This window comes from Carassius gibelio, chromosome A3 (genome assembly GCF_023724105.1).
Source record: "Carassius gibelio isolate Cgi1373 ecotype wild population from Czech Republic chromosome A3, carGib1.2-hapl.c, whole genome shotgun sequence".
Taxonomy (NCBI): Eukaryota; Metazoa; Chordata; class Actinopteri; order Cypriniformes; family Cyprinidae; genus Carassius; species Carassius gibelio.
The window spans coordinates 9881096-9906682 of NC_068373.1; the positions used below are offsets into that span (position 1 = coordinate 9881096).

General features: G+C 40.6%; 1 protein-coding gene across 15 annotated transcripts; it reads right to left on the minus strand.

The window, feature by feature from the left end:
• Positions 1 to 906: 906 nt before the first annotated feature.
• LOC127945917 (nucleosome-remodeling factor subunit BPTF) lies at positions 907 to 25185 on the minus strand. Of its 15 annotated transcripts, none has more exons than XM_052542107.1 (32): positions 24417 to 25185; positions 22095 to 22917; positions 21693 to 21913; positions 19791 to 20000; positions 18264 to 18443; positions 17923 to 18108; positions 17685 to 17833; positions 17216 to 17547; positions 16992 to 17123; positions 15955 to 16084; positions 15707 to 15842; positions 15330 to 15608; positions 13395 to 15192; positions 12361 to 12485; positions 12154 to 12282; positions 11864 to 12014; positions 11558 to 11597; positions 10999 to 11239; positions 10523 to 10693; positions 9427 to 9563; positions 9224 to 9338; positions 8318 to 8490; positions 7736 to 8015; positions 6494 to 7161; positions 6221 to 6303; positions 5775 to 6000; positions 4794 to 5083; positions 4210 to 4383; positions 3930 to 4122; positions 3477 to 3561; positions 3048 to 3234; positions 907 to 1516 (listed from the first exon to the last, which is right to left on the minus strand). In XM_052542107.1, exons 1-32 carry the CDS (start codon positions 24895 to 24897, stop codon positions 1480 to 1482), a joined length of 8562 nt encoding a protein of 2853 aa, XP_052398067.1. In that variant the 5' UTR covers positions 24898 to 25185; the 3' UTR covers positions 907 to 1479. The 15 variants fall into 15 exon arrangements, with proteins under 15 accessions (XP_052398067.1, XP_052398024.1, XP_052398035.1 ...); XM_052542064.1 differs by having other exon boundaries at positions 11477 to 11597; XM_052542075.1 differs by having other exon boundaries at positions 11477 to 11597; positions 15330 to 15605; positions 22095 to 22920.
• Positions 25186 to 25587: the final 402 nt, after the last annotated feature.

Consider the following 25587-nt stretch of genomic DNA (forward strand, 5'->3'; position numbering starts at 1 on the left):
TAAACAATATTGCAGTTTGTATGATATAAAGGCTGTTAAAGGATGCGCTGTGCTGGTATGATTATTAAAATACTGTTTCTGTTTGAAATCAAAAATAAATCTGTATAAAGCACTTTGAAAATGTACGTGTGACAAGGGGCGGGGCTAAACAGCTCTAAGGTTAAGTCTGATTGGTCAGCGGCGACCACACGTGGCTTTCTCAAATTTAAAAAAAATTATGATGGAAGAGAAGAAAGAGAGCCTTTGACACCACGTGTTACAGTATACAGAACGCATTGTGTGCTGAAAATAAAAAGGTATTTAGTATTCCTGTAAATTAAACAATCGTTCTTTGGCGTAATTATCATTTTTATAATAGGCAATTATTTGTTTGATAGTCAAAGCGACTCAGAAACCAGTTAATGGTAACACACAACTTGCCAGTTGTAAATGAAACTTTTAATTCATTAAATCAATTCATTAGACTACGATTTGAAGATCATACGTGTATAAGCGTAGGATTCTATGCTTGAAACAAATGATCCAAAATATACAAACAAATAAGAGAAATAAGTCTTTATAGAAGTATTGTAATTCTATTAAGATCAGAGATAGGAACAAAACATGGTTATTGCCATACAAATTCTGTTAGATGGGAAAAGTGCACTTTAAAAATATAACACACAAAAAAAGGTACTGTAATTAGAATATACTTAACTATAAACATGAGAAAATATGTGGTTTATTTTGTGCCTTTTAACACCAAAATCTAGACAAAACATTAAGAATCGTGTTAGATCATTTATGTATCTAGAAATACACCATATTTAAAAGAAATCCAGTAGGATTATTATATTTTTTTTTATCTGAACTGTCAGATTGTTTGGGGGTCTAAACGTTTTCAAATGAAGAGAATATAGAAACATCTTAATGTAGAAGAGAGAATCCTGTCCCCTCCATTTATTTGTTCCATATACATCAATATTTCTTCAGTTGCAATAAAAAAAAGAAGACAAGTTATACAAACAGGATACTTTCTTGACTACTACTTTCATCAGCCCTCGATGCAACACGTTCATAGTTTAGGTACCTTGATCAACCCCATTGCTTAAAAACCAGTTAGCAGATTGCGTCCCCATTCCACTTCTGAAGTAGTATGCTGAATCATATAAAGGGGGGAAAAAACAACAGGTGCACCCATGATAGACTCCTGCTGTCCTGGAAAATGGGAACATGATCCCAGAGGGTTTTAAAAACGCACAAAACTTTTTTTTTGTAGGCATTTAATCCTCAAAGAAATCCAATAGGAGAGCATCCCAGTCTAAACTCATTGTTTCAACAACCAAAAATGTAAACCGTCCATTCTTGATCCAAACCCACAGCTTTCACGTCCGATATCCCACCAAACGCTGTGGCTATGTGCGATGCTGGCTAACTTGGATAGAGCTCCATCTTGAATTAAATGTTCAATGTTTATTTAGAATAGCATGTGGTTGTATTCTACGAGGCTGATGACTGTAGTTTGTTGTTATGAGACCTAGAGAATACAGAGAGAATGAGGTTAAAAGCCCTTTGGTTTTATTGAACATTCACAAATAAATGTGGACAATTGAATCTACAGCACAGAGGAAAAAAAGCCTCAGGGGTTAAAGGAATGGCAGCCATGTTGGCATGATACAACGGGAATGCCTTCAGTCATTTAATTGGTGCTGGTTTCAACTCCAAATTTAAAAGAAATTAAAAACAAATTAAACTTTTTTTTTTTAAAGCATGGTCCTTTATTTCAACATTGAAATCCTAATAAAAGGATTTAAAACTCTTTATTTTGCTACATATTTAAACCAACCGAAACTGCGCAAGTTATAAAGTTGCACAAATTTTCAGCAAATTCATTAGTCCTCTCAATGAAAACTTGGACAGATCAGCGAACCAGCTGAAACAAACATTAAGCACATTACAAAAAAAAAGAAAAAAAAAAAGAAAAATGAACAGAAAAGTCTTAAAATGCCTTTAATCAGCCAATCCATGTGATAAATATGATCATGCGTTCATGTAAACACCATAAATAACATCATGTGATCAGCAAACGTAATGGGTAAAAAAAAAAAATTACAGGATCATAAATGCACAGACAGCATTTCCCTTGATTTCTGTGTGTTCAACATGGCTGCCGATTGTCAAAGGCTTCACTGGAGTCTTGGCTTGCTTTTATTGACAGGTTCTCCAAACAGTTTTACTCATTTGACTTAAATGTACATCAGCTTCCACTGTTAATAAAACAGCAAGTTCCATGATTCTCTAATACAGAATGACTCCGCCCCTTCAGCCACTATGACTTATGATAATCTGCAAGAAAGGATAATGGACTGAATGAATGACATGCATGAACCACAAACACAAACAGTTATGTTATTAGCATACAGTCATGAAATAAGGACAGGAACAAGAGGATGAAATGCCAGCAAGAGAAATCTAAGGTTAGATAACTAAACTAAATTGCCTCTGAATTAAAAATTATATTTAAAGCAGAAACATTCATAGTGTGAAAACAATGTACATGAAGACAAGCAGATACAAAACAAAACTGTATGTGTGTAAGCCAATGCAATGAAAAAGACTTATGGAACTTGTGAAATCAACACAAGAGCAAACTAAACAGTACAACACAGATAAATTTAGTACAAAAAACTAACACTATGGCTAAAAAGAAATCATACCTGTGATAGAACCACTGTTATACCCTTTCATGTAAACCGATATATCGGTTTGACCATTTTTTTAAATCGATATTTACGATGTTTGTAATTACTCCAAATATTTAGCTTAGCATTAATAATAAATATGAATTAATGTTTTTAAATAATAAAAAAAAAAAAAGAGAAGGAAAAACTCAAATCAGTTAAGGATATCGGTTACGAGACACTCAAAACAATCTGCATCTGTTTTGGTCTTAAATTGATATTATAACAACATGAGAGTAAGTGAATGACAATTACATTTTTTTGGTGAACTAATCCTTACATATCCTAAAAATCATCCTAAAAGATTTGCGTGTGAACAGACGTTACCTGCTTGCTTTGAAAGCTTTGAGTTTCTGTACAAAGAAAGACTCCAGGAACTCCGCACACTGGTAAAAAGGTGAGTCGCTGGGATTGTAGTAGCGGCAGTTGTCAAAGATTTTGGTCATGTCCGCTACGAACTCTGTGAGTTTGCTGTAAAAGCGTTTCTGTATCCTCTCCTCCATTGTAGAAAGGTCTGCAGATATCAGCAACACAAGGGAAGCAGAAAATGAGGAAAATCATTACTAAAACACAGGCAAAATGCTGATTCTTCAGTGTTACTTTAAAATCATTTATAAAAAATAATCTAAAATAGTATATTAACAGTTTAAGAATTACCTTAAAACTTAAACAGAAATCTACATATAACCAAACAGAATATTACAAAATTCACAAAATAATTCTGGTCATACAAAAGAGAAGAACAAGCACTCTTACCCATCGGTTCCTTGATGATCCCATAATAATCTGGAGCATCATTTGGATCCACTGGTTCCAGGAATGGCCATGCCATTTTATGGGACTAACATACATAAAACATATAAAATGATTATAAGATTCCGTTCCTATTGCTTTCCATTATTTTTTTTTTTAACTGATGGGAACTGAAATATCTTCAAAATATATGTTCCTCAAAAGAAAGACGCTCATATGGTCTTGAAGGTGAGTAAACGCTGACAGATGTGTCATTTTTGGGTGAACTGTGATTTAAATAGTGTGCAATACTATACAAGGGTTTTCTGTAAAGCAGCTAGAGGTCAAGTTCATTACAACCAGACAATTGCTTGCCTTTTTTATGACTATAACCAAACAAAATGAAGGGTTAAAATCAACCAATCAAACAATTTTGCACTAAAATTCCAAACAGCCTTGAGAAGCTGCCATCCGAACCTGTAAGGAGCGCAGGATCCGCTTCAGCCCCTCGTAGTCTTTATCTGTGAGCGGCGTCAGGACCGTCATGGCATCCTCTGTGGACTGGCACTGCGGGCACACGTACTCGTCGATATGTGTGGCTTCGCTCTGTAGGATGCCCACGCAGCGCCCGTGGTACCAGTTCTGACAGCGATCACAACCGATGTAGAACCTGAGAAGCAGATGAATCATATGAGAAACTCTGCTTCGTCATGCAGCTGTTGAAAGGCGTGTGGTGAGACTGCAGGTGTGTGATTACTGGGACTCGTCGTAGGGAGTTCTGCAGATGCAGTAGAGCTCCTCTGTGCTTCCCTCCTGAGCACGTTTACATTCTGAACAGATGTAGTCATCCATCTTCTTGGCCTCTTTCTCAGTGATGCCCACACACTCTCCATGATACCAGTTAGAGCAGAGGTCACAACCGATGTAGAACCTGCAGCAAACATGTTCTTAGACATCATGTCTTTCACAAAAAATCATATGCATATTTTTACGGCTTCAGAAGCAGTAGTAGGATTTACATTTACATTAAGCCAAATGCTTTTATTTAGTGTTCAACTGTTTGAGCCTCAGAAACAAAATACACAGACGTGTACCGTAAGCAAAATAAATAACCAATTTCGTTTCAAATTCGATTTTTCGTTTTATATATTGTTCCCTTTTAAAATCTAATTATGTGGTTATATTTTTCAATGCAGAAATTTGAGATTAAAAATGATGTGATTTAAAACACACACACACACACACATATATATATATATTTGAAAAAAACAAACAAAAGAAAAAAATAGCTAACAGAAGCAAATAAGCCCTTAAAATTGCAGGCCAATGTAATTGTCGTACTTGGACTCATCGTAGGGCGTCTTGCAGATGCAGTATAACTTGATGTCCCTCTTGCTGTCCTTTGAGGTAGTGGAGATCATCTTTTTGCGTTTGGACTTGGAGGCGTCTCTCTCCTCTTCCCGCTTGCGTTTGTGTGCCGAGGAGGGGGACGTGACCGTGGCCGTGTACGAGGAGAGACCGCTGTGCCCGTGTGTGCTGGCGGCCGCGGCAGCCGCTGCAGCTTGTGCAGCCGCAGCCTGAGCTTTCTCCTTCTCCCGCCGCAGTTTAATGAGATCGCGCTTCAACTCCTCCTACAGTGAAAGGAAACATGTAAATGATTCAGCAATGTAGCACAATGTAGCGTCTGCTGTCTATTTGCCAAGTCTGCTGTGGTGTTAATAGTGTGTGTGTGTGTGAATAAAGCTGAGATCTGGGCGAGAAATTAAATCATTTGTTGCTATTGGCAGATTCCCACTGCTAAGATTGTCATAAACGGGGAAAAACTCTCCTTAATTACTGAACGTGAACATACGCTACCTGTCAAAAGCTTTTTTAAATGTTTTTGAAAGAAGTCTCTTATGCCACCGAGGCTTCAGTTATTTGCTCAAAAATCCAGTAATATTCTGAGATATTATTACAATGACAACTTTTTTCTATTTGAACATATTTTAAAATGTTATTTATTTCTTTGATGTAAAGCTGAATTTCCAGCATCATTGCTCCAGTCTTCAGTGTCACATGATCTTCAGAAATCATTCTGATATGCTGCTCAAGAAACATTTCTTATTATCGGCTGTATTTATTAATTTGTCAATGAAATTTGGTGATTATATAAAGCATATGCATATGAATTAACTGAATTTATTCATTCGTAATAATTTATTTTGTTAAAAATAGTAGTACAGACACATCCTACACAAAAAATGAAATATAAATACGTATCTCAGATCAGTGAAAATCAGATCTATTTGATGAAGTTAGCACACTTCCTGTTCCCCTCACCTGCACTTGCAGCTGTAGTTCTTTATCAAGCAGAGCTCTTTTCTTTAGGATATCAGCCTTGAGCTGCTCTTTGTGTTTGAAGAGCAGAGCCGACAGCTTGCTGGCGTTCTGCTTGCTGCGCTTTTGCTCCACAGACTCCTCCCGTTTCCTCTTTTTGGCCGCCTGCCTCTCGTCCTTATCGATTTTATCCAGGATGAACTTCATCACCTGGTTACAGACGATCATCCTGCCCGGACAGACCAAACACAATGGATCGGGCTGATTAAAGCCAGTCTATTCTTAAGTAAGACTTCCATGAACACTGCTTCAGTTGCTTATGGTTTATCTGCAGCGCACGCGTTACAAATACAATGAGCCTAAATAATACTTCATGTTAGTTGACATTTAAAATGAGTGAATTTTTAGTGGGGAAAAAGGGAGATGGACAACATCTAGAAAGTATTTACCTCTGGTTCTCCTCTCTTTCAGCAGGGGTCATGGTTTTCTTCTGTTTCAACTGCTCTATGACCACATTCTGCTTCTGAGCCACCTAAGTGGGGAAAAAAGCGAGTGTTTAACACGTTAATGCTCCATAAAGATGGAACATTTTAAAACGACATGAAACACCATCAGTCTAGACAGTTTCTACTGTAATGTCATGTTTCCCCAGTAAATGTATTTATCCCATGTTTCTTAAACTCCAACTAAATGATTCTGGAGTCACAGATCTGGGTCCTGACCTGTTTCTGTATCAGATCGCTCTGGCTGACGTGCTGCTGGGCCTGCTCTCTCTTAGCCTCCTGCTGTTTCTTCTTCTGCTGCTGCTGTTCGCAGAGCTGCTGGATGCGCTGGAGCTGCTCCTGTACGCTGGCTGTCTGGATGGTCACCAGATTCTGGATCTGGTGCGCCTGGTCCGTCCCTCCGGCCTGCTGCTGGATCTGAAAGGGCAGCTGCAGTTTGATCTGCTGGGGCATCCCGGCCGTGGTCCCGACCTGCTGGACCTGAGCCTGAATCTGGGCGGCGACCTGACTCTGGATGTGCGAGATGACCTGCTGCTGGAGCCCGGGGACGCTCAGGAGCTGAGGGGGAAGCTGGATCTGGGACTGGACTTTGGTAACGGTGGTCTGGGCGATGGGGAGGGTGGTGACCTGTTGTAGAGGTGCGCTGGCCGTCACCTGAGCTATTTGGTGGGTGGGGACAGGTGTAGGGGGCGGGACTGAAGTCTGAGGAGGGACCTGGGGTTGAGGTCGGAGTTGTATGGGTGGATGAGGCTGAACTGATGGAATCGGTTGGGGAACAGCTGTGTTTGGGACTGGGGTGGGGGCTTGCTGGGCCGGCAGTGATGGAGGGACAGATGATGTGGGAGGAAGTGAGGTCAGCGGCTGGGGCAGAGGAGCTAGACGAGCAGCTAAAGAGAGAAGAGATAAATGTATTGCAATAGCAATAATACACAGAAACAGGCAACACATTTAAACGGGTAAGTCTAAACAACAGAGCAAAACAATAAGGACTGCATTAATTATCTTAAATATTACTTTTGTGTGTACTTATCTGCTCAAGTGCAAGTAGAAACCAAAGGTTTATATCAAAACACCCATCGTAGTGAGTATACTCAAAAATAGACAGTTATGTCTTAAGTGAAGGTAATCAGTTAAGAAAGACAATGCATATCTATCAGAATATTAGATCCGTGTATTAGGATATATAATATAATCAAATTACGTGATTATGAGACATTGTTTACAGCAAGCTGTTTTGTTGTCTGATTGTTTGTATATACGCGAGACATGAAATGGATTTTAGTAAGTTGAGCTGGTTCTTTCCATTTATCTTCTGAGATCCACTCATGTGTATTTAATGCCTTTTTTTTTTTTGGAGATTATGTAAATCAGCATCTGCATTTTTCTGGTTAAAGAAGCTACATTGCTGGCTAATATTCCCCACTGATGCTTGCGTGAATGAAGTGTCTAATAAACAGCGACCTGGCTGAATGTGTGCTGGAGGTGTGCTGGTGGCGGCAGCGGGTGCAGCTGTGGCTGGGACGCCTGATGAGGTTGTTGTGGAGGGGGCTGCGGGGGCAGACACTGGTGCAGGGGCCATTGGTGTGAACAGGAACCGCTGGACTTGGCCATTGGGCATGGCTGCCTGCATGAGCTGCTGACCCGGCCCCGGAATGACCGTGACCCCCTGAGGAATGACCTGCAGCTGCCCGGTGGTCTGACCTTGCCCCTGGATCACAACCGTCAAGCCCTGGTTCCCTCCCTGGACAGTGAAAGAGGGAGTTTATTTCAGCCACTTTTTAATGCTTGCAAAATATCTGTGGTTAACACAAGCTTAAAATATTTTCAGGTTTTATTCTACAACATAAAATGCATCAGTTATACCATATACAGCTTTTTAATCCTGACGAATGTATTTGGGCTTAAGAATTCATAAAAGTTGTTAATTAGTGAAGAATGATGAACTAAACGTGTATGAATCATTAAAAACCTTTGTTGGTTGCAGAGCTTATTTTCTGCAGTAATGAGCACATTAAAACAAGCTGACTTAAGACTGGTACAAACCTGAGCCCCCTGAGTGAGCTGTGTGAGCTGGGCCAGAGTGAGTTTGACCTGCCCCTGCTGTGGTCGGGGAGAAGAGGCTGTCTGTGGGGTCTGGCCTTGGTTTGGGGTGGAAAGGCGAGGAGTACCCACCACCTGAGCGCCTGAACTCGTTTGCACTGTCTGTTGTGCTTGACCTGTGTGATATAAATCACATTTACACTCTAACAATGTGGTATATTTATATATGCACATCACAACGGTAGCATTATGCAGTCAAATATGCGTGCATAATCAAATAAAGTCCCATTTATTATACAGCACTTTTGCAATACAGATTGCTTCAGTAATGAACAGGGTGTAAATGTTTAAATTCATCAATAACGAAATAAACAATTCCAGCTGTCAATAACTATCAGTTGCAAAGTTGATAAATTATGAAAAAAAAAACGTAATTTTCAGCTATAAAACGACTCTACAGAAGACAATAGTGTCATTATTCAGTTGTATTCAGTTCAGTGTTGTTACAGTTCAGTTATTGTCAATGTTGCAAAGTTCATCAATTATGAAACAAGTTCAATTCAGCTATAAGCAGCTTTACGACAGACAATAGTGTCATTATTCAGCTCAAGACAGTTTAATGTTGATTCACCTCAGTTCAATAATAATGTTGATGCTGCAAAGTTAGTGTCATTATGCCGCTCAAAACTATTCAAATTGTGTTCTTATCCAACAGCGGCTGCACAGATGAATCAGTAATATTACAGACCTTTAATAGTATCTTTTAAACAATGACCACTAACTGAATGGGAGTCTATCATTTCCTGTCTCTATTATACTATTCAATAAAAGGGTTAATTAAATGTAATGAATTAAATGTAAAAAATGAATAATCGTTTCACTTCCAGAATGAAAGCTGGTTGAGAATACCTTGCTGAACCATCAGGGGCGTGCGGATGATAGTCTTGCCCAGGGCGGTGGTCTGTTGCAGAGGAGAGCGTATCACAGTCATCCCTGGTCGGAGAGCGCTTCCAGTCGTAAGGACCTGGGCATACACCATAATATACACCATTATTGCAGGAATAAAAAAAGTTGAGTTTCCCAGAGTGGATTATTTTACTGAGAGCTCATGCCTGCTGCGTGGAGGTGGCTGTGTTGGGTCTGATGTTGACGGTGGCCGCACGGGGCTGGAATGCAGGGAAGGACTGTGCGGTGCCCGCTGTGCTTGATGGAATGATGCCCACCACCTTCTGCTGTACCTGCACCAAGCCTGCCGAGACCATGAGTGCATTTAGTTTCTCCAAGAATGCTGCATTACGTAGATACATAGCTGGTCAAAAGTTTGAGTTGGTAAGATGTACAAAAAAATAAAATAAATGTTTTCGAACAAGTCTCGAAAGTTCACCAAGGCTGACTTTATTGTGAAATATTAATAAAACGTTTTTCATTTTAATATATTCTTTGATAAATATATAAATATTAATTCTACTGCATATTATTAGAAATGCCTTTACGGTCACTTTTAAACTATTTATGCATCCATGCTGGAAAATTAAAAGTTAAATGTGAAACAAACAGAGCCATCTTCAAAAAACGTCTAAAGATACTCTTTTATCATCAGCACTTGCCTTTCTATTGATTTTCTTATTCTATTTTTCTCTTTTTTTGTGTGTGGGGGGGTGGTATGTGTGCTCTGCTATATTAACTGAGACTTGTTACAGCACTTGTATACTGTTGCCTTCCTATTGGTCAGGACTGCTTCTATTTGCTCTCTTCATATGCAAGTCGCTTTTGACGAAAGCGTCTGCTAAAATGATTAAATGTAAATGTAGCAGTAAAACAACAAGTTAGCATTAAAAAAAATAGAGTGATCTTTTGTATTCAACAATGATAATCAACTGAATTAAATTCAAAATATTACAGCCGTAAAACAAACACGAAGATTGTACCAAACTTTAGTGGATGTTCACAATGACAGCAATTTAAAGTGAATGTTTCCTTAAACCACCACCTCTCATCGAAACTAAATGCCTTTTGATTGCAGTGAACTGCTGTCACTCTGAACACCCTTTTACACAACTAACAGGCTGTATTAAGTGATGCTCACGATATGTTGTTCATCAGTTGAAACAAAGTAAAAAATCAAGTCAATATTTTGTATCTCTGCGTGCAGGCAGGCCTAACTTAAAGCAAAATCACATGCCAATGGATGTTGGAGGCCTGCCGTACCTCCTTGAGTGGTTGGCACGTTTACTGTGACTATCTTGCTGTTGGCTGGAACAGGTAGTTTAGCAGCGATGACGCTGCCGGCCATCGACCCCGCAGCAGCAGCGATGTGGAACGTTTGCCCAGACGTGGTGGCGCTACTCGCCGCCACAGTCACAACCGAACTGGTAGAGACTGCAAGACACAGGTCTGATCACCACCCTAACATACACATCTCAATCAGGAAATACAGCAGCGGGTGAATCCAAGTACGCCACGGACTACGAAACGATTTCAAGCACTAAAATAAAACACCATCACAAATACACTTACCAAAAAAACTAAAAAACATAACAGGACTGCAGAAAAAATCAAGCTAATTTCCAACCGAACACACCGACGTGCAAAAAAACACCAAAACAAACAAACAACAACCTCTAAAATAAAAAGGCCATCAAGCTACATTAACCATGCATCCTCATAACATTATATAGACTGACCTGAGTTTCCTTGTTGGCCCTGCTTGACCCAGGAAGCAAAGGACTGCTGGAAGTTCTTGTTTTGCTGGAATGTCACTGGAGGGCCCAACTTGGTGGTCATAACCACTTTTGGCGCTGAAGTTACCTGACCGCTAATCGAGCCCACCACCACCTTTTGAGTAGTGGTCCCAGGGGTTGTAGGCGTGTTGGTCAAGGTGGACGTGTTGCTGGTGCTGCTAGGCTTCTGCTGTTCCAGCCGTTTCTGCAATATAGTCATTGAACAGTTCACAGTATAAACAAAGATACAAGGCACAAGATAAAGTTAAAGATCATTCAATTTTATGAGTTTACCCAACAAAACTACGAGTGAAATGATCATTAAATGCCAATGAATAAATAAATCATAAGGCCCACTGGGAAGAACATTCATTTAATTGAATATTGTGCCCCAGGTTAATAAAAAGGGGCGCCCCAGGTGGGCACATGTCTACATTCCCACCTGCTGGGCTGCCAATCTCTGCTGCTTTAGCTGAGCTTCCAATTGGGCCTTGACTTCCTCTGCTTTCTTCTGCACACTAACCTTAGTTGGGTCAGCTGCTTGCACCTTTTCCCTCTCAACCCTGTGAAGTCAGAAGGTATTAAAATCTTTAAAAGAATACGAATGATCAAATAAAACATGGAAAATTGAGACACACTGACCGTTGGGAAACATAAATATCATTAAAATAAATAAGCTAATATATGCATATATTCATGTCTCATTTACAACCCCCCTTTGTCCAAGATATTTCACTGCAGAGAAAGCATTGATGGAGTTTTTGACAGAAGGAATCAGTAAATTTGGTTTTAGGGTTTGTAAATTCACAAACAAAGAGGTAATTCCCACCTTTCGGTAAAGGCTCGAATCTCCCAGAGTTCCAAGTCTTCCTCGGCCACCCAGGTTTCGATCACAACAGGCCCAGTCTGCTTAGCTGGCTCTGGCTTCTTTGGCCTCAGAGCACTTGAACGAAGGCCTTTCCTTTGAGGAGTGGGAGTTTCTGTTCAAAGGAATGATGGACAGATCAAATATCAGTGCGTTTCTGGTCAATCAAGGCTGGCAAGATAGAAGACTTTCAATGTCTTAAAAACAAGCACTAATCGATTGTCCGGCATAGGGACTCTTTGAGTCAGCTTTACCTTTGGGAGTCTCAGGCACCCCAAGGGGACAAATGATCTTCCTGATACAATACTCGGAACGAATACCATAAGGACCAACATCTCTCCGCTTGATGATCTCAGTGGTGGTGATATCGGTGTCAGATGTCTCTGTTAAGTTACACAAAAAAGGTTGAGTGCTTAGCACCAAATGATAAAGTGACATGTGACAAGCAGTTCAGTGCCAACCTGTTCGTGTTGTTCCTCCTGTGGGTGAGGGTTTGACAGACATATCGTCCCATCTGAGACAGGCCCAAAGCAGCCGTAGCATTAAGCTCACTCCAGCCAAAGATCTCACCGTTTGGAGTCGATACCTGTATGACAGAACCTCCAGCTCATTAGCATTACAAACAAGGTTTAAAAGAACTAAGCATTCATGCAAACTATTACTATTCTTAAGAAAAGGCAGCTAGCATTAATACCCCTATTTTTTTCTGGACACCAAAGGGACACTAAGAAAAGACAATACCAGTAATTAGGACCAAGAACATAATAATACAGGAAAGCGCTTCAAAGACCCTTAAGGAAACTAACATATGTTAAACTAGATTACTACATAATCTGAACAAAAAGAGAGTGGTTCTTCAAGCTGAATCTGCAAACTAAAAGTGCTAGGGGTTTGCCAAGATTTTCAATATAATTTAACGCATTGCTACATCAATGCTAGGATGTTCTCGATGGTTGCTGGGAGACTGGGCCGCGGCTGCTCACTGGTCCAAGTCAAAAGAGCCGCCCTCTATGATATTCTGGTTTTAAGGTACAAGTCAGGACATGCTACGATCGATTTGATCATAAACCAGGCAAAATCATAAGTGACTGACTGCATAGAAAGTGATGACACACGTCTATTTAACAAGACACAGAGTTTTGAAGTTATGTTTTTGCATAACAGTTAATACTTAAATTTAGGGGCTTGTTCAAATTTATATCCTAATGTCCAATCCTGCTCCTAGAGGGCCAATTTCGAGGTTTAGCTCCAACACACCTGCTTAAGATTTCTAGTGACCCTAAAGACCTTGATTTTGTCAGTTCAGGCGTGTTTGGTAAGGGCTAGAGCTAAATGTTTCTGAAAGGTGGCCATCCAGGAGCAGGAATGGACATCCCAATGCTCTAACCCCAAGTATAAGCCATATTAAAAGTGATGTTTTCAGGTTCAGGTTATCAGAAAGACAATGCTTAAAAGAGATTTCAAAGATCAGAGGAAAAAACGAGAAGATATAGACCTCCATGTGATCCCAAATGTTGGTCGTGGGGATGGGTAGGGCCAGATGTCTAAAGCTGGCTTGGCGTTATAATTAAAGATAGGAACTTCACGGATGCCACCGCGCCTTGCGAGTTTCTTCAGCTCGTCATTTGGAAGAACGAAGATACTCTTCTTGCTACTCTTGGTCACAAACTTGCGGTATGAAGGCAAGGCCGTTCCAGACCTTGTTTTCTTGGTACATGAGAACTTTAACAGTCGTACCCTGTCCCTGGTGGAATATTCTTGACTCACTGTCATAGATTTTACAGTGGAACCACTAGGACCAGACATAGAATCGATCAGTGTTTTCGTGACAGTGGCTTTGCACTCTTTTGTTAGAGTAGCTTCCTGGGATGAGTTCATAACCTTGGTAACAGTAGTGGTAGATTTAGTGGAGAGTGTCGAAACAGAGCTGGTAGACTCCACCTTAGAATCTGCTGGTATAGATGTACTGATCTGGTTATTGGAAGCAAGACTGTCACGAGAGGTCAACACCATGCGAGACTCTGTGGACACTGTGGTTGTAGTTGTGGTGACTTGAGTAATGACGGTCATAATCTCACTAACGCTGTTGCTGTTTTCAGTGAGGTCACTGCTTAAGCTGGACTCTTCAGCTGAAGGGATAGGTGAAGGAACAGGAGGCTTTGCCTCCTCAACTTGCATCTGCTCCACCTTTGAGCTATGACTAGGCACCTCGGATCTTGCATTTGGCTCAGAAGCTACAGAAGATGGTTTGGGTACAGAGGAACCAACCGAGGAGTCTACAGGTCCTTCGATGTTGTTTTCCAACTTGGCCACTTTCTGAGGTGGTGGACAATCTGGGTCAAGCTTGGTAAGTCCTTTCTCCTCATCTGAATTCACCTGAGGAAGCGTGCTATTAGTCCATTCTTTAAGACACTCTTGAGTGGCGTCACCATTCATTAGTGACTTCACTGGTTCCTTTGGTGATATTGCTTTAATCTCCACCCCAACGGTATTGGTCAGCTCCTTTGTGTTAACATTATCAGTCAAATTCTTGCATTGTGTGTCAACAAGAGCATCCTTCCCATTTACTTGCACAGGCCCTGTTCTCGTTACGTCTTGATCGTTCTCATTGTTTTCAATGATGTCCTTTCTCTCAGAGTCTTCAGACGGACATGTAGTTTCTGTAACCGTTTTATCAGGTTTAGCGTTCAAGCTTTGATCCAGACTTTGAGAGTTTCCATTAAGCTCAGACATTGCCACCCTACTGGTAGTCTTAGGTTCTGGCTCTGGAGACTTCTGCTGATGTTCTTTAGGGGCTAAGTCACACGAGTCACTTAATCTGACATCCAGGATGTTCTTCTGTCCTGAAATGTTTGTCTTCACCTGCTCATCCTCTTGGTTAAAGTCAAGCTTTTTGACCACATTGTCTTTTTCTTGGATCGCTAGACATGCTACCCCCTCTGTCTGTCTAGACTTTGGTGTTTCAGAGATAGTTCCTTCAATCTTGACCTTTTGGTCTTCAGCAGCAAAGGTTGTCTCCTTGTTTTCCATTATCTCTTCAGTCAAGGGTTTTGAACTGCTGGCCTGCTTGAGTTTCTCATGCCTCTGCTTCTCTTCTACAGTGAACTGTTTGACCCGTCTCTCCAAAAGGCCATCAAGTTTTGATGTCTTCAATTTCTTGTATGCTGTGCGTAGCAAGAAGCCTTCACTGACATTCACAACATCATGCCAGAAGGATTGCTGGGGTTGGTTCAGGGAACTAGAAGGCTCTCCTTTCAAAGGAGAGTCATCAGGTGAGACATTTGTGATGTTAGCTGCAAATATGTAAAACAGAGACCAGTTAGCAACTATTTTCTAAAAGGGAACTATTTTTTTTACAATACATCATTTCTGATATACTTCTGTTCTTGGAATGGGTTAAAGCACAGTGAATATTAAAGTTTGCAAATACCCGCTTCATCGTTTAGGGAGTTAGGTGTGCTGGTGTCCATTTCTTCCACAGATTCATTTTTCTCAGCACACATTTTTTCAGCTGTTTCATTCTCTTTTTCTTCATTTGGTTCTTCATCTTTTAACCCAGGATCTTTCTCCACAGGTAGATTTTCTTCAGAAGTATCCAGTGACATGTCCTGGGCGTCATCCTTTTCAGGCACATTTTGAGATGAAATTTCTTCTGTTTTAACTGAAGTTTCTGGGAGAACTGCCTGATTGTCCTTTCCCATTTTAGCTGCTAAAAAAAGAATTAGTATGAGAGAAATTCTGCCAATGGAAGACTCTTCTTTGTTCCAGATTACATTTTGTAGAATTATATATGAGCACACAACATACCCTCAAGTGCTTTCCGGTAATTGACATTGGTGTTTCCAGGTAGCTTTGGGAGAAAGCGATGGACGTGCGTCTTACTCTCCCAGCTCCAGCCTCCATACCCAGTTACTCTGTACTCCTCACCCTTCTGCTTCCACACCTACAGAAGAAGTTTAGACCGTTACTGAATGCTTTCAGCTAGACGGCTGGAGCTGATGTGATTTCCTAAAATGTTCAAATGAAACACTCATCTGCCAAGTGTTCAGACGTACCTGGTGTTTGATGGGGAAAGTGTACTTCACCCATGTGGCCTGCTGCATAGTCTCTTCATCTTCTAGTTTCTTCTCTCTCTTTTTCACCTTCTCCTTCTCTTCCCGCTCCACAGAGGTCATGCGATGAAGCCTGCGGAAAGATGAAGAACAAAAAAAAAAAAAAAAAAAAAAGAGATATAAAGGTGACTCACTGTACTTTTTCGTAAAGCCCTGAGCATGAAATTAGTTCAAGTACACAAATGCTTTCATGTTTAGAAGCAACAATGCCATTTCCCTGACAATAAACTGCAAATGACAATTATGTAGGCTAAACAAAGCCAACATACTGCTATTGTAAAAATTTTAGCTGTAGGATTCTTTTTTCTCTCTTTTTAAATCCCTAAGCTCTTTCTGACAGTAAATCCTTCTTAAGCTTTCAAGCTATACCCACCAAACACAGCCCAGACATAACTTGGGTTATTATGACTATCTTACCGAACTGACATTTTTCCTTTGCAGAATATCAAACAAGGCCAAGATCCTACAAACTTCCTAAAACTTGCAATCCACTAGACTCGGCACGATGCTTTGATTTATTCAGTTGCAGATCTCAAAAATCCCACAGACAAATAGCTCAGATCATTTTCAACTCAGTTCAAATTTAATCACATACACACTTTAATCTACTCATCTATGCATCTATCTGGTTTGTATGACCTTCAACTATTACGATTTATGATTTTTTATATTCATTCTAACCACTTTATACCAATAGAGACTTTAATGACTGCTTTTATATATATATATATATATATATATATATATATATATATATATATATATATATATATATATATATATATATATATATATATATATATATATATATACACCAGGCATCAGATCATGTGAGCTTCACTGTCTGTAATCCTACTGGCAGTCTGAATATTGAATTTCTTTGCATACATTTAAACTCTGCTCATCTTCACTGCATCACTTTTTTTTCGAAGCATAAAAAGATTGCGGATGGCTGTTTTAATATCCATACTTAAACTGACCTTGTGTGACCCAGAGAATCCTTCCACATAGGGAGCATGACCACTGGTTTGATTGCACACTCCAGAATGGCCAAAGCTAAAGCAAACTCTCTCGCCTTGCTGCACATCTGGACAGCCTTTATCCAGTTTGACCTACAGCAATGGAAAAGGTTACAGGATGACATGGATAAACTGCTTCCGGAGACTAAAACTAAAAGTCCTACTGGCACTTGTGAGACTTTTACCTGTGTGACGCCCAGTTGGGATGCAAGAACGGCGCAGGGACATTGTTCTCCAGCTGGATGATGGTTAATCTCAGTGTGGACACAGTCAGGGCTTTGGAGCCATACAGCGATCCGTTCCACTTGAACTCACCAGCAGGGGTCATGCAGAACTTGTGGGAGAGGTGTCTGCGTTTGTCGTGGTCCTCGCGGTGTTGGTGCTTGTTCAGTGCAAGTGTGTTAGTGCTGTACTGATTGTGGTAGACACGAAATTTACCCTCTTGGCCCAGTTTGAAAAAGCCACTGCTCTTGTTTGAATCTCTCTTAAAGGAGCCGAAGGATGACAGTGAAGGAGTCTGAAAAGAAACACACACATAATTTTACAGTGCAATATATTTCACAGCAAAACCTCTGTTATCTTTTTTGCTTAATATGACCAACAGGAACATTGAATCATGCCTCAGCAAACATGACCAAAAATATAAAGTCCCACCTCTTTAAGTGATCTGCTACCATCTTGAGAGCTGCCATCTTTGTCCTGCATGACTTTGCGTTGGCTTAGCTTGCTATCAGGGTTTCGTAGTCGTGTAATCATGCGCGACGATGCTGTTTTTCCGCTATCTCCATTAGCTTTACCCTCACCTAAGATTAAAAAGTTAACATGGATAAGTGTCCAATATGAACAAACGTAAAGAATCATGTTATGGGTGTGTATGTGTGTGCATAGACACCTGTATCGTCCTGGCTGTTGAGGGAAGACTGTGAGGACCGGTCCACCAGGTCAGGCTCTTCTGGACCTCGCAGGCATTCAGAGATGGAGAAATGACTGCTGCAGCTGTTCTCATCCGCTGTTTGTGCAGGTTCAGTTTCTAGTGCAGAATCTCCTTCTCCGTGACCGGCAGACTCTGAGCTCTTACCTTACGGACACACAGTGACAGAAGATATATTACATACATTAGTAATGTGTGACACTTTGGCCGTGTTGAAAGTAGAAGACTCCCACAACACACATACTATTTTTGCATACCCTTTTTTTTCACTATTTGAACCCTGTGAAAAGCCGTCGCTTTACCTGCCAACTCTTTCACCTCTTCAGTCCCTTCCCCTTTCTTCTCACCGCTTGAAGAAAGTGTCATGGCATTTCCTGTGGGATTCTGGGAGTCAGATTTAGTCGGTATGGCCGCGCTGGATGCAGCGAGCTCAGGAACATCAGCGCTGCCCACCTCACCAGTCGGGACAGCGGAGACTGAGGCTGAAATATGAATAAACAAATGTCTGCGTTCAGTGTTTAAACACTAACAGATGAGAGATGCAATGATTTGGTTGTAGTTTCAAATACAAATGATGAGGGTTGTAGCTGTGTTTGAGAGGAGCCAAGATTACCACATATACTACAAGTATTCAAATAATGTTGAAGAAAAACTTTCTGTAGCCAAGCAAGCTCACATACAAGACGTCTTTGAAAGCACACGGTCTGGAAAGCATTGCACTGATTTATTAAGCATCACATTTGCATATAAACAGCTGAAATGCTCTTGAAAAGAGTGGATTCAGATGCATTTTGAATAGACTGGCTTGTCCAGTCAATTTTGATTAGTAGATTCGTACCATTCAAAGCTCTGAGGTTGGTAAGACTCTAAATGTTTTTGAAGGAAGTCTATTATGTGTTTACTGAGGCTGGATTTATTTGATCAAAAATACACTAAAAATAGTAATATTGTGAAATATTATTACAATTTAAAATAACATTTCTCTAAATCAAATACATGTTATAAATGTAACTCATTGCTGTGATGCATCACCAGCTTGAACAATTCATTAAAAGATCCGACTCGAACAATTACTCACAAAATGGCTTCCCAGCAAATAAAAAAAATAAAAAAGCTCTACACAGGGGATATATGGTAATATTTAATAATGAACATATTTCATAGTAAAGTAAAATTAGAAAAATGTAAATAAATAGAAATTCCCATTACTTTCTTTCCATTCAAAATTAGAGGCAAGCACTGCATCTGAATCACAATCCAAACAGAGATGCTGAATACATCCAGCATGAGTTTTTAGCAGTTTATAAATCTAAATTAAATCTAAATTTTAAAACAAAAACAGAATGCTCTGACTTTAGTTTGGTGAAACTATACTATATAAAACATCTGCACGAAACCGAAACAGACGATCTGAGTGAGATGCAGATTCACTCTCTGACAGCAGGTGGTGCTCATAGAACAGCAGTGAAACAGCGTTTCATTGGTTACCACCGTAAACAAAGCAGCGCAACTACGAACATTAATATGCATTACATAAAGACAAGATGAAAAGAAAATATCATCTAAACTTTTCTAAAGAGAGCCAGTTCCCCTCAGAGATACATTCACATTAAAGCTCATCCCCAATTGTATTCGTTTAACATCTCAACCGATTTGAATCGTCAAATATTTGTACTGATTTTCAACTGGCTCATTACATCGCTACATTACAACATTTTACACTATACTGAAGATGATGTGCACAAAAATGTACACAATATTAATTAAACAGACCAGAATCACATGAAATATCATGAGATATGGCTAAAAGATCCAGGAATCTCTCTCACCATCTGCAGAAGTCTGCTCATTGGTTGCACTGCCGTTACTGGAGTCTTGTTGAGGACATGATCCGTTGGAGTTCATCTGATCGGCTGCAGCTGCTTCACCAGCCACAGGTTTTGATTCCAGTCTGGCCCTCTCAGCCTCCTCTGCGGCCCGTCGCTTCACCTCCTCGAGCTCCGCCTCCTGCTTGGTCTTCAGACGGTCCAGGATCACATCTGGAGGAAATGGACAGAAGAATACTCTCAAGATACTGAAACACCACAACAGCTGTGCAAACGTGTTTCTCTAAACAAATCATTCTTGTTTCCTTCTCTCACACGTTACGTTGGTTAAAGGGGAACTTATACGGGTTTGGAATGACTTGAGGTGTAGTAAATGATGAAGAAATGTTCATTTTTGGGTGAACTATCACTTTACTCACTGACATGCAGTGGCTTACAAGTTATTACGTTTTAAAATAACTACTTGCTTGCCTCGAGTTAGCATTTCAAAATACCACATGAATCAAAGTTTACATGCAGGAAGCAAAACGCATGCATGAAACATCTGCAGCTCGATAAATACTTTCCCACAAAAACTTCACAAGATGAATCTCACCGTAGTGCAGGTGGAACTGCTTTTGCTCTGCTAAAAATAGCTGAACGGAAAGACACCTTACAGTGATTAGCGTAACAACCAAGTGTATCATTCTATACTCCATCGCAATAACTACTATCAAGTCAGATATAGTTACTGTATACAGGGCCCTATAAAATCAGCTTTATTTTTTCCTAAATTCTGTTTTATTTATTTTTTCAAATTCCAAATAAATTTTTCTGGATTCGTTTTTTTTTTTTTTTTACTCCTTTTTAATAGTTTTATTAAATTGTATTAATCAAAAAGCATGTCTAATTAATTAAAATCATGAAACATTATACATTTATTGAAAGTTTAACAAAAATTAGATGTTTAGGGCAGTGTGAGATGTCTTTTGTCTCACCATATTTTTGTGTTTTAGCATGTATAATTATTTGAATGCATAAAAAATATTTTATTCACTTTTTTTCTTAGAGTAGCCTTATGAATTTCTTTTCCCCCTCAGAAATTCTGTTGTGTATTTATTTACATATTTTTCTGGTTATCAAAAGAAGGCATAGAACATTAGTTTAATTTACAACTTGTTTTAACAATAAATCTGTGAACTGGAAGTCTTTATTTGCAACAGGTCTACACAACCTGCGTGTCCTTTAAAAAAGTTCTTCAGTTAGTCAGAGATTAAGGATGATCATCTGCTAAAAAACGTAAAAACTCAGGCTACGTTAACATGACAATTATGCAGTCAAAAACTGAAACGTTTTTGCATTTTGCTTTTAAAAAGTTACACATATACACAACAATATTTTCAAAACTTGCACTTTGAAACCCGTTTTTTAAAATATGCATGTTCAGTCCGCAAAACGCAATTGCCGTGTAAACGAACAGTCAAAACACATAAAAAGTCTCTCATCTGAGGAGCATAATGTTAATTGGTCGTCACTGGTCATATTAAAATAAAAAAGGAAGATTATTAGATCTGCCTAAACACAACAGTTTAAAATGGAATTAGATAAAACCTGCATATAATAAACAAGTACAGGATATCAGCATGTATTTTTGTATTAAAAAATAAATAAATAGAAATAATAAACTTCATACTTTCATAAAATTGCGGGGGAAAAAAAAGAAAAAAAACTTTAATGCATTTTATTTTAAGTAAATGCTAAAAAAAAAACTTAAATTATTATTTGCCAAAAAAAAGTGCTTCATGCTTATTAGGATAAAAAAACAAAAAACAGACTGTGTTGAATGTTGAATGTGCATTAAAAAAAATGTTTACCATCTTGGAATGTGCATTTGATTGATGAGCTATATGATGTGTATTTTCTTACCGTTGGCAACGGTGAGGTATGCCTTGTTATTCCCCCGGGCCTTGTTAGTGAGCTCCTCAGTGATGTCCATGTGAGAGTGAATCTCCTCCCTCATCTCCTCCAGCACAGAGCACAGGTCGTTCTCCCAGTACTCTTTATCCAGAACCTCCAACAACTCGGCCAGCTGGACTTTAGTGCTGTAGTACCAGATCTGCTTATTTTCATCCTCACCATCTTCCTCTCTGAAACAGATCAAAACGCACAGGTCACGTATATTCAATACAGACCCCTTTATGGACTTTAAACCATATTTTTATGAAAACCTAGCTTGAAAAGTGAGATGCATGAAAAATTTTTGTATATATGTTTTTTTTTTTTTTTTGTTATACCATATCTTTACATTTATACAATGCAAAAACTCACACAATAATCCTCCTGTTGAGAAACCAGTATTTTCTTTGATGTCGGTCGTAACCAATGGGCTCCTGCCGGATGTACGGCCGGCTCTTCTGGAACTCGGTCAGACAGTCTGTCACGCCGGGCACATTGTGTGCCACACAGATCTCACACTGCCACTCGTCCTCGGGCACCTCCTCCAGAGGAGGCTTGACACACTCCAGGTGATACACGGCCGAGCAGGTCTCGCAGCACAGGAGGTCTCCGAGCCTGTGGCACACCCGGCAGTGGTCATCATACTGAATGACCCCCTCTGACATCAGCTCCTCACGGGCCAGGTTGGTGGTGAGGAATTGGTCCACTAGGAACTGCAAGACCTTGACTTTGCTCTCCAGAGGGCTAAACGGATAGTCTTCACCCTCCAGGTCAGAGAGCACGTGGTGATACTCGGGGTCGCTTTCGCAATACGCACGCACCACTTCTGGCCAAGTCATACCGTCGATGAAGTAGAGCGTGGAGTTGACGCTGTCTTTGAGGTCCGCCGGTCCAAAAGTGGTGTTGGAGGTGTCCTCCTCCCTTAAGATGGCCTTCAGGAGGCAGATGTGCGTCTCTGCCATCAGTGTGCACTGCTCCTGTCCCACCAGAGCGGCGCAGAAGTCCTCGAAGCGGAACAGAGAGAGACGCAGGACAGTGCTGAAGCTGCGAAGGACCTCGTAAATAGCCGAAGCATTGAGTAGCTGCTCGTTGGTAATGAGAAGGTCCTCGGAGGAACTGGGCAGCTCCAGAAGAGGAATCTCCTTCTGCTCCAGAATAGGAGAAGGTGGTCGCCTGGGTCTTGGTCTTTTACGACCTACTAAAACGGAAAGAGTCAGAATCAGTTTTGATTGCCCAGAAGAAAGCCATCATTACATTTTTTTAAGTAGGAAAGTAAAGTCTCCATGCAATTTTATAATGCAATGCGATTTGCAATTATACTAATAACTCTAATGTTGTTATGGCGTGTTTGTATATTAGATTTAAGATTGAATACAATAATACATGCATAAAATATCCGGTTTCAGAAAAAACACTGTTGATTCAGACAACCCGTGCATCCACAAATAAATGTGTTGATTTAAATTAATCACAAGCAACACTAAGACATTCAGAATGCTGCAATATATACAGATATTTGTAATAAATTCTAAACATTTTTAGTAAAAATAAATTTGAATAAAAGTCTGAATCTGAAGTCAGTTTCCTCCAAATATTCCGAATTTGAGCTCAAAAAAGAAAAAAATCTCGTCATTATCAATGTTTTTTTTTTTTTAATTGAAACACTTATCAACACGTTTCAACACTCTTGATACATGTTTTTTTGAGCATCAAATCAGCATATCAGACTGATTTCTGAAGGATCATGTGGCACTGAAGACTGGAGTCATGATGCTGGAAATTCAGCTTTACCACCACAGGAATACATTACATTTTAGACATTTAAATTACATAGGCCGGGTCATTAATCGTGACAGCACTAAAAGCTCCATCATTAGTGGCTCTATGACGTCACGTGCGAGCCTGACACCGTCGCGGGTCGAAATCAAAGTTCCTCCCCGCGTGAGGAGCAGCGGCGCTGGCGCTGGATTTCAAAACAATCGGCCGCGTGCTGCCTGTCATTAGCTGCTCTTCAGCTTTGGCTACGTGCTCACAACACCAGTCAGACTGCCACAGACTCATGCAAATGAGGCTGGAGAGTAAGTGAGACACTTTAACATAAGATCTGCTCGTACTTTAATGAAAGTCTGTGGAACATGCTGATCATTTTGTTAATAAATGATCTTATCAACTCGAAATCAATTAGCAAGATTACGAGCTAACTAACGTACGTAACTTTCGCTGTGTGAACTAAAAAGCGTTTTCTTTACAGTCTAACCTTAATAAAAGTGTAATTCACAACAAGGAGGAATGGTTTAGTGATGTTTAAAACACATTACAGAATGTGTCTGATTTTATACGCTAAGATGCTAACGCTAGCACATACATAATTGAAAGGTAAAGCGAACTTTTTGATGATGTATTACAAACGGCTTAACTTTTATACAATGGGAAGATGCGATATTTAAGTTCAGTGTTTAATTCTTAATCTCTTTTTATGCTGATAACGTCCCGTGAATGTAATTTCATCACAATAAACGCCTGTCGCGCTCAAGCTAACCGCTAAACCCGCGGCCTTCGGCAGCTCAGAAAGCACCGGGATCAATTTTGAGTGTTTTGCTCAACAGAAGCGCGCTCATTCGGCCTGGACTCCGCGCTCGTCGCGCCTCGCGGGTCAAGTCGCTCGTGGGGTCTCTGAGTCGACCGTAACGTTACCTGCGTTGCTGCCGTGGCTGCTCTCCGTGCAGTAACTGGCATCGTCTTCCTCCAGATCGTTCAGCTCCTCCAGGTAGTCGGACTCGTCGTTGGCCTCCTCCTCCTCCTCTTCTTCCTCCTCTTCGTCCGTCAGAGGCTCCTCCGTGTATTCTTCCTCTTCCGATCTCAAACTGACCACGTCTTCGTCCTCGTCGTCGCTCTCGTGGTCGTCGTACACCACCCCGCTTGCGGTGCTCCGCCGCCCCCTGCTCCTGGCCGTCCCCCTGCCTCTTCCTCTGCCTCTCGATGCCGCGGAGCGCACTTTCCTCCGGCCTCGTGTTGGATGATGATGGGTGCCCCGTTTAGGGGTGACATAATCCTCATCGCAGATCGCTTTTGGCTTCGCTCTCAAGCCCCGGCGGGGTCTCAGACCACGCACCGGCCCCGCCGTGGGCTCCTGCGTTAGCTGCGCTTTGGGCGGCCTGCCTCGTCTCCCCCTCATTATGGATAAAAATCTATTCTCCTCCGTTTCGCGTTTTGCCTGCACTTTACACGCACCAAACCCGGAATTTCGGGCACCACTGCAAAGTTGATCCCGCGCAGGTAAGAATGCACTAGTCCCGCGGAGCAGCGGTCTCGGTTAACGCGAGAAAGCTCAAACCGAACGCCCGGCGCGCCGCTTCAGATCGCTCGTGTCCGCCATGTTTCTTCCTCGGTCTCCGTCCGCTCACAACACACAGCAGGCCCGTGCGGGAGTCACGTGACCCGCGCTGCGACGCGACGCTCGCCGCCTTCACCGCGCTGTTTGTTTCCTTTCGCGTTTGTCAACACGCTTCCTGAGCGCTTGTTACTATAATTAGGCTCTTAAGCACGTGAAAATGTACTTTTGCGAGTACAACGCTTGGTTTTAAGGTTGTTTTGGAGCAGCGGCTCTTGTCATCTGTTCTCCATTTTCCTTTACGTGTTAACATCGAGATGGAGGGTTGACAGAAACCCATTGAATTGAGTAACATACTAATGTAAATATTTACAAGTATATGTTTTTTATAATGGTATTAAAGAACATGTAATTTTTTATTTTATAAATGACGCACTTTGAATTTGCACATGAAGCAGCCTATTTTATTCTTTCTCATGTTATGTAAAAATAATTATGTTCAATAATAATTAGATTTGATTTTTCCATGCTGAA